General features: G+C 32.8%; 1 protein-coding gene across 1 annotated transcript; it reads right to left on the bottom strand.

Moving 5' to 3' along the window:
- Positions 1-1,144: 1,144 nt before the first annotated feature.
- LOC130894174 (27 kDa glycoprotein-like) lies at positions 1,145-9,380 on the bottom strand. Its single transcript, XM_057800795.1, has 5 exons — positions 9,189-9,380; positions 8,819-8,922; positions 3,532-3,808; positions 1,435-1,579; positions 1,145-1,375 (listed from the first exon to the last, which is right to left on the bottom strand). Exons 1-5 carry the CDS (start codon positions 9,226-9,228, stop codon positions 1,231-1,233), a joined length of 711 nt encoding a protein of 236 aa, XP_057656778.1. The 5' UTR covers positions 9,229-9,380; the 3' UTR covers positions 1,145-1,230.
- Positions 9,381-9,745: the final 365 nt, after the last annotated feature.

Raw genomic sequence — 9,745 nt, forward strand, 5'->3', positions numbered from 1 at the left:
AATCGAATCTAGTGCATAGCTGAAAAAGATCTTTTTTAGGCTTGAAAAATGAGAGATTGTAATCATTGTCTATAACAGATACACAGATACGTCGTAACATGCAAATAGATTAGTTCAGAATTCTATTAACTCAACCTAATTTTCTATAAGCCGTTAAAAAACAATATTTTTTTAATAGTATTCTTCATCAATAACATTTTTCTTTTCTATAAACATCCTAACACACTTAGCACCACTGGAGATACACTTGGTACCTTGGGAATAATCCTTTGCGTCCATTTTGTGAAAAAATATATGTACAATTATACACTTATTTATTGTAACGAATTTGGGTAAATTGTTGAGAAAGTCATTCTGGAAGAATCGATTTAATGACTTAAAATGATGTCTGCTGTTTAATTTGCGGTGACTGCTCGCGAAATTTTATACAACCAAATTCCGGTAAGATAAAGTGTTTTGACTGTCCAGTGTTTGATTAGTTATCTGAAAGTTATTATACCAAAAAAGATTGAGTTCTATTACAGGATTCTTGCTGCATATATCCGCAATTTTTCCAGTTTGGTATTAACAAGAAAAATATTTTAAAAGGTTTTTACAGTAAACAATCGATTGGTATTACTGGATATGCAAGATCTGGGAAAAGACACATTATTTTTGTTGCACATTCGCAGATGATACTCTATATCATAATCCAGCAAGTGCATCGAGGTACACATAAATGGCTCATGAAACGTGACACATGTCCACCAATCACACTTAATGGTACAAAATTAATCCAGTAAAACGATACAAAGTACTTTAGTATTATCTTGACAGACGTTTAACTTGGCAAAAACTTATATCTATGAGAAGGAAACAGCTTAACATTACATTTAAGCAAATGTATTGGATGATTGGCCGTGAATATGAATTGACTTCGGAGAACAAACTGTTATACTTAGAGCAATTTGAACTTACGCAAGCAATTCCATTCTATAAATACTGTAGCATCTTAGAGAAAGACCTTCAAGTACCTTCAGTAAAGAAAGTGTCCTTAGATATGGGATATTAATATACACCTTGTATTTTGGTTATATTGTAATTGTAACTGGAGTTTATAGATATATAGATATATATGTATAAGGTTATTCAGTAATGAAAATAATTCTCTTTCTAAACGAAATTTCACTTTAATCATAATAAATGCCTAATAGGTAAGTAATTGATCTTAACAAAAACAATCAATCGATCTTAATAGACAACATGGCGTTTAGTAATGTCTTTACAAACAGTTTTCTTGATAAATTTGAATACAGCCTCGATAATATTCGCCGGGGTTGACTCCTCACATTTTTCCAAATCGGTAACAACGCAACCTTGAATCTCAGTTAAATCACTAGAATATAAATACTTATTAATGTCATATCACTTTATACTTCGATAAGCATTACTTACTCGCAAAATTTTTTGTTTACCGTCAGTTTAGGAATCGTATTCAGTGAAAATGTATCAGGATTGAATTTAATTGTCTTGTTGAAACAATTCTGAATACCATCGGAACGAGACTTTATACATTCTACTCCACCTTCAGCAACAAACACTGAAAAATATTTTTTTTTGTCATAATATACAGAGTAATTTTATAAATGATGATAAAAGTGAACCAAAGTATCAATAAGGCCAAGTACCAGACCTTAAAAAAATAGTTGTACGTAGAACGCTCACAATTTTCGCAAATCCAAAATTTGTTGAGAATAGTTAGGTGTCTGTGATAATTCTTCTTCTTCTGATATCCACTATTGGATGTTTGCGATGACTTCTGACCATTGCATTCTGTCTCTGGTAATATGAATTAATTTTCTTGTGGTTCTTATTTGATATTGTGGAGCCACGAGCCTTTTTTCCTATCAAGAGTTGAAGCAAATGGTATTTCTCGCTTTGTATCACGTCACATGTCATTAAAAGGACGCTCTTGCATCTTTTCGGTACCATGAATCAGTATAATAGTTACGGAAGTTGATTCATTAGTCACAATGATAGCTTATTAAGATAAAACGACACCGCAAATACCACCGCATACTATAAGGGTACCAGAATTAATCTTCATCTTACACGGAATGTTGTTCTGTCTCAAAAATATATAACTGATACATTGTTTATCTCAAATCTTGGTTTAAACTTGAGAAAAAAGTTATGACCGTGTGATCCTGACTTTAATTAATTCACCATCCTCTCAAAAATTTTATATTTTAGAATCGCTCTAGCTGACAAAAATCATCACTTTCTACTGCTTACGCTCCTAGGTGAGATGTTCTGAAGCTCCATAGTCTCTCACAGTTAAAGAGAACCTAAATCACGATTTCGTCCTCTACGGAGCATCTTCTAAGCATAGCGTCTCAAGTATTCACTGAGACCACAATTCCCGTCAATATTTCTGATACTGTTTCTAGACTACTCTGACTTTTGTTGAAGATTGTCAAGACTATATCTGCCTATGCCCAAGTCACCAGTATGAAAAATGCATTTCTATTGTTTTTCTTTCAAGATTCATTGGATATCCGAGAAGAAACTTGCCGAGGTATTTAAAAAAAAAAGTTCATTCCAACAAACAACACTGAAATGACATTGTTGCTTTGAAAAGCATTGGGCAACCAATAGAAATGCTGGTATCTTGTAATTCTGTGTTGCCAAATAATCCAAGATCGATTTAAATTTATTACAAGATTTCTGCATTTTTATAATTTTGATACAAGAGAAGAACGGAAACGTGGCAAAAATAGGCTTTGATCAAAAATGTGTCTATGAACAACTAATACCATTTCTCGAGGGAAGGCTCCTTTTAGGATATATATGAAGGGAAAGACAGCCAAGTATGGTCTGAAGGGGTGGGCTCTTGCATCTTGCGATTCGCCTCACAAATCTAGCATGCAGCTGTACTTGGATAAAGCACCTTATTTCTGTTACCTGACAAACATTTTCTTCATGTTTAGGAGAGCTAAATAACCAGCCTGAGAAAAATCCACTATAATAGCACACAGGATGCATTGGACGTAGTGGATGGAATGACACATCAGTATACTACCACAATAAAAAAGAATAAATTTCCAATGGTAAACCATACTAGTCAGAGAACATCAGAAGATTGTGCGAAATAGATGACTTCATCGACTGGATTCTATCCAGAAAAAAAGAATGGATTGAGGACATAAGGACAAATACCACAAAATAAAAAAAATTGTAATTTTATAGTGAGTGGATACAAAGAACTAGAGTATAGTGGAAAGAAAATAAATATGGGTATCTAAGAAATAGAGAACTGAATATAAAGATTGAGAAGGTTCGTTATTCACAGCACTTATTTAGAAGCAAAGAACGTAAAATATTTCATTCAATTCTCTAGGTGTCTTACAACAGGATGAGGAAGAGGCAAATCGGAATGACTGCGAGCACTAGGGTAGGTTTGAAATTTGATACTATTCGTTAGATGTTAGAAACCTCAACCATTCATCTTTACATATAATTATATAATGAATGAAATATTCTCTAACTCACTGGCAAGTCTGTCCCCATCTTTGAAACAAGCAAAATTGCCTAATTCTGAAACAACGTTAGCAGTTAGGTTGACTGCATTCTTTTCGTCTTCTTCTAAACAAGGTTCGAAAGCATCATAGAATATTTTTACACAATCTTTCATTTGTGGACGCTTTTTACAGTATTTTAAAAACACCTCATCCATGGACCCTGTTTTTTTAGCTTCCTCAAGCTCCTTTTCGACCGTTTCGAGGTCTACAAGATTATGCAGACAGGTTTCAGTTTGATCCCTGGCAGTCTGGAATAGAAATGATAAATAATTATGAACGGTTTATTTGAACATCAGATCTACAGTTTACAAACTAGATTATTTGGACAGGATGCTCTCCAAGTCAAAAGAAGACAAAGAATTGGCAATGACCACTTTCCTAGATATCCATAGAATATTGGGAATCGCTGGTGCTGGTAGAAAAAAACAATATTCAAACACATTACAAATGGTTGACGTTAATAAATATGACTCAAAAAATACTGTAGAGGCTCAGCAATAGCTTCAAAAATGTTATCCGGACTCTGCTCCATCGAAAATAACCATTTGTTATTGGTTTGCTGAATTTAAGCGTGGTCCTACAGACACCGATGATGGTGAACATTCTGGCGGTCCAATTAAGATGGTTACTCCAGAAAATATTATAAAATTTCACAAATTGGTTACATCTAATCGTTAATTGGAATTATGTTAAATAGGTGAGGCGGTGAAGATATCAGAAGGCAGTGTGTTCACAATTTGCATGAAAATTTTACTCTTTTCAAAGTGAGTACCGCGTTTACTTACAGTCGATCAAAAACAACAACGTGTTGATGATTCAGAGCAATGTTTGGCCATGTTTACAAGTAATAAAAAAGAATTTTTGCATTAATCTGTGTCAATGGAGAAAAAATGGATCGTCCCCTCACTCCAAAATCAAAACGATTATCATCTGAGTGGACGGCAGCCAAAGACACAACAACTGTTAATACTAGATTTTTGAGTAAATAGGTCCGACCTACGATAATCTGTAGATGGACATGAGCTAACCTGGAAAACAGGAGAGTACAATATACTATGCAACGAGCAAGATGCATATACACAGAGGACATATTGTTGTCCGAGAGAAACAAGACAAGCACTTAATGTACAAAAAACATGACTGGTCAGTTCCATCTAAATTGGTGTAAGGCTCAAGTTCTAAAAATCACCTAATCACCTAAGAACTGCAAAATTCTTGGACAAATTGATAAAAATGTGTGGAGGACAAATAACTGGTTTATAACTTGCGAAAAATTTAACAGGAGACAGACGCATAATGATAGGAAGCTAAAGCAGACATTGTTATGGATGCAACAGTCATAAGATGCAGTCTAGAAAAGAAATTGATTGATAACTACAACAGATATAGGAAACTAGAAGAAGAACGCAGCTGGAACCAAACGGCGCACTCAAAGACATCGGAAAAACTAGCTACTCTATATATAAATAATAATTTCCCCAATATGTTATAATAGATTTTTCGAAGCAAAAATAACAGTGATAGTGTAGAAAACATGAAAAGAGAATGTTCGAGTTTTCTAACGTTAAGTGAATATAGTATAATCACATGGGAATCAATGCCTCGATGGAATTTTTTGAACAGGAATACAGGCTTGCATAAACCACTGAAACAGCCACTAAACATAGTTACAAAGTACAACTTTAGACAATAGTAAAAGAAATCGCTAGAACAAATACTAGAGGAACAGTATAGAATAGGATAATTACTAAAATTCACAGCACACCTGATAAGTAGAAATAGGAAAATGCTTACAACTATTTTTAATTCCTTAATAAAACTTTATCAACTCAATAAACACTCAAATTTGATAGGACAAACAACTTATGTGTCTCTAGCCTAAAAGGTATCATAATAAGAATATAGACGAATAGTTTAATCGAAATTTAGAGACATTTGACAACGGTTAGTCACTTCCGAATAACAACTTCAAGGTATTGAAACCAGTGAAGATGTATAGTATCCATAACAACTTGTTTCTTTCAAGAATCTTCTATGTATTGAACAGTAACTCCAAACCGAGCTCACAAAATGCAGTAAGTGGAAGAGTTTATCGTTTGAGTACCTTCCAATATTCGCTGCTTTCCAAAAGTCTCCTTTCCACTTGTATCTTCCGATAGATTATATATGTTACCGGCCAAAACCGATTTGTCTAGACCAAACTAGTTGATCTTGATATCAATACGCATCCTCTAGAATAAATTACTAGTCTGACCAATTTACAAGAGATTTCTTCTTTTTTAATATAGATAAATCTACGTTGAGTCGACAAGCAGATCAAAAACAATGATGGGAAAAGTTTTTGACAGAAATTTTACAAAGTGAATGTAAAAATTCTTCTTCGTTGGGTTAGGTTAGGTTAGGTTAGGTTGAGCCGATGATATGACAACATGTTGTCCTCCCAGCGTACACAAAAAAGAGGAGGGTGATTTAGGTTAGGTTAGGTCAGGTTAGTTTAGGTGAGGTATTGATAAACTGCAATTCCAAGTACCATCAAAGCACACCATGTAAAAATAAATAACAATTTAAAACTTGAAATATGATTATTGCTTTTATTTAAAAAAAAACTTGTTATTTGTTATAGTGTGATTTTAGTATCAGCAGAAATTATTATTTTTCCAATTACTGACTATTTTATTCAGTTTATCCTATTTATTTGGACTTTCTCGATATACTATATTGTTCAGACGGGGCCTTACTAGTTTATTCTATATCAGTATCAACCTGTTAGGTCTAAGCTAAACTAATTTGTCCTGAAATCGGGTTTGGCCGGTAAGTTTTTGAAAAAATTATTCAATGATTCTCATATTATCTGTCGTTATTTGAGTTAGGACAGCAGGCTTTAAGGAACACAAGGTGCTGAGGAATAAAATTAATATGTAATAAATTTCAAAAATTCAACCACCTAATGTAAATATTCACAAAGATGATTGGATTTTGAAACTTGGTATTATGAATATTTGTCAATCAATCCAACATTTTTTCTGGGTTCTCTTTGATATAGTTTTTATCGATAAATCTATATGTATGTAAAATTATATCACCACAATCGTGGACAATAGAGCAATAATAATATATGGACGCAGGAACAAAGAACACAAAGGACTTTGGAAGGATTATGTTTTGAAGGTATTATCAGCCTCATTGGACCAATATGAAACGAATGTTTTCAGCAGGACAGTGCATCAGCACACTTCAGTGTTGCTGTTTTTATTTACTAAAATGAAGTTTTCCATTAGAAGAAAGAACTCGTGGAATCCTCTACAGAACTAAAGGGAGATGAAACAAACAAAGAAACGGAAAATAGGATCAGACTCATTTATAATATCAAGGGGTGGTAGAAAGCTCTTGGACTTTTTTTTAAGAGATAGAGTTTAAATTTCTTATATGCATTTGTGTGTTTTTCTAGCTTCAGAAGGATTTTACCAATCGTAAGTATAAATTCATTATATCAGATAAATTATAGCTTCTCCATGAGTTTATGTAATATTTCTAGAAGTATTTTTGTATTGATTCAATTAATATAAAGTTTCTTAAAATTTTGATTACACAGTAATCTCAAAACTCTTGTTTAGATACATCATTTTGTACATTCTACGAGTACTATATTTATTATCTATTGAAATGGAAAATATTGGTTTTTAATATCGAAATTGTTTATTCTTAGAACCTGAAGATAACATATAATATGATATGAACTTTCAAGAAGTATCAGTTACTGTCGCTGTAAAAAAATTTGATATCACTCAATCGTATTAACGGAAATTTTGTCAAAATAATTCCATTTCAGAAAATATTTTGAACATCGACTGTTGTGATATTATACATAGTGTTCGAGCAAAAAGTATTCATCTCAAGCATTTATAGAGTCAATAAATTTCTAGAATTTGATCGAATCCGTCGATATCGATTTCAAGGGGGACAAATAATACCATGGTACCTTTGTGTAAGTAACTCCACTCCTCCACATATAATGTTCTATGTAATTCAAGATTTTGTGAAAATATGAGTGTTTTTTTAACTGAGAAACAAAAGTTTTTCTTTCTCCGTAATAATTTTTATTTCTCAACATTGTCTTCGTCTCAGTCTATATACTTGGTCCAGCGATGGTCTAGCCGCTTCAACCCTTTAAACAATAGTTGCAAATATAACTTGGGAAACAGGAAAAAATCACTTGAAACCTGATCTGGCGAAATACGATTTTCGAGAAGGTGCGTTATCATAATGGAAATTTTCTTTATTCCATTTCGAATGTGGTCGCTTTTTCCTATTTTTCCCTTTACCTAATCAAACAATAATGAACACAATTTCCTTACTATCCCACAAAACGCTCGCTTTCACTTTTCCAATCGTTGAAACCGTCTTTTCCTCTCTCGGAGCAGGTTCGCCCTTTGCAATCCAATTTATTGACTATTTGTTCGTTTCGGGAGTGGAGTGGTGGATATAGATTCCATCAATAGTTATGAATAGACTGATCTTCGCATGATTCTCTAGACAGTATGTTGCAAATGCGTTCTCTCAAAATACTGAGAGCCTCTTCTATCTCTTTTATCTTAACCCGATGCTTTACAGTATCATCTTGTGAACTGTGTGGCTATTGAAGATTCACGTACAATCATACAAATTCATACAATCACGTTTCAGTTCATTGGATCAAAAATACACGGTTGTAAATGATGGTGCAGTCTTCATACATAGTAAATAACTTTTCTTTCATCAGCATAGGCGTTTTACCTTTCAGAAACAATATTTAACGACAGTTCAATACTCAATTTTTTCTCCATTCCCAGAATAATTTGCAAAACTGCGTATTCACACGATTGTTAAACAGAAACTAAGCGTGAAAAATGACTGAAATTTTAATGAGTTTTCCTCAACCTGTGCATACATATATCTCTCAATTCATCTTGATAAATGCTGAAATATCCGTATGATATATTCAGTACTAAGGATCAAAGTCACTTTCCAAGAATATAGGCGAGATTTGGTTTTACAACTGAGTCCTAGATTCAAGCGATTCGTCGTCTTTACGCCTTTAAAAAAATGCGTCTTTCCTGAAAACCGTTCTTTATTTTAAAACATCAGTGCTTGCGTCGTCGAAGCAAATAACTTTACAGAATATCTTGAAACATTACTGCTTACATTTTTTACGCACTGCCTTCTATTAAAGTGTATTCTAAGTAAAAAAGAAACAAAACCAGAACTAGTTCCTTACATACCTTGACTTTATCGAATGTTCCGTTTCCAGCTTTTTTATCACAACGCTGTTTTACTTGTTCGAAATCCTCAAAATCAGGTACACTAGGCAGAGCATCACATACAGCTGAAATCATTCATAAAGTATTCATAAATAACAAAAATAGAAAATGTTATTAGTTACAAAGGATATTCATATGCTATGTGAAGAGATTCAGAGACAATTATTTTCATCCAAAGATGGATAATGAAATATGAGAAACTAAATGTTTAATGCACAATAAGATACTAAATATTTGTAACGCACCTCTCCATCTAAAAATTAATTTATATTTAAGTGATACAAATAGACAAAACAGTGAATAATCTAAATTTAGAAAACTAAATATTTACCTGCTATAAATACTAAACAAAGTAATAGTTTCAGCTTCATTTTTTTCAAAAGAAGATACTATGTGACAAAACTAGGAACAACACCACAATGAATCAGAAATGTAACTGACGTGCAAACAAGAGAGGTCGTATTAATAAATATGTTGGGGTCACGTAGTTCCTTTAACATGTGATTACAGATCATAAATGTGTTTATCCTTCTTAAGAAACATTTATTTTATCTAATTTGTAATAACAGCAGATTAATTGAAACGAAAACGTATTGAATTAATAATTGTTTGTATATTCGTAAAGTACAGAGACGAATCTGATAACGGTTTAAATAAATTTGTAGTATTTACTTGCGAATATAGAAATATACTTTTTCTTCACTGGATTGTGGAGTGTTTTAGTTTGAAATTTCGAAACTATTAGTCACAGGACTTCAAAACTAATCGACGCACAGTGGGGTACTTTACTGATTTTTTTGGCCAAAACTATTTCTGATATTTAATTCATTTTATTTGATTCTATACGCTGAAAATGGGTAATATATGAATATAAAATTGGGTTTTAAG

The sequence above is a fragment of the Diorhabda carinulata genome, chromosome 5, assembly GCF_026250575.1.
Source record: "Diorhabda carinulata isolate Delta chromosome 5, icDioCari1.1, whole genome shotgun sequence".
Lineage (NCBI taxonomy): Eukaryota > Metazoa > Arthropoda > Insecta > Coleoptera > Chrysomelidae > Diorhabda > Diorhabda carinulata.

Bases quoted from the DNA above. Each gene is read 5' to 3' on its own strand.
- LOC130894174 (XM_057800795.1), bottom strand. From the start codon at position 9,228: ATGAAGCTGAAACTATTACTTTGTTTAGTATTTATAGCAG. The intron at 8,923-9,188 runs GTAAATATTTAG...GAATGATTTCAG, and splicing joins TTGTTTAGTATTTATAGCAG to CTGTATGTGATGCTCTGCCT. The intron at 1,580-3,531 runs GTGAGTTAGAGA...AATATTTTTCAG, and splicing joins AGATGGGGACAGACTTGCCA to TGTTTGTTGCTGAAGGTGGA.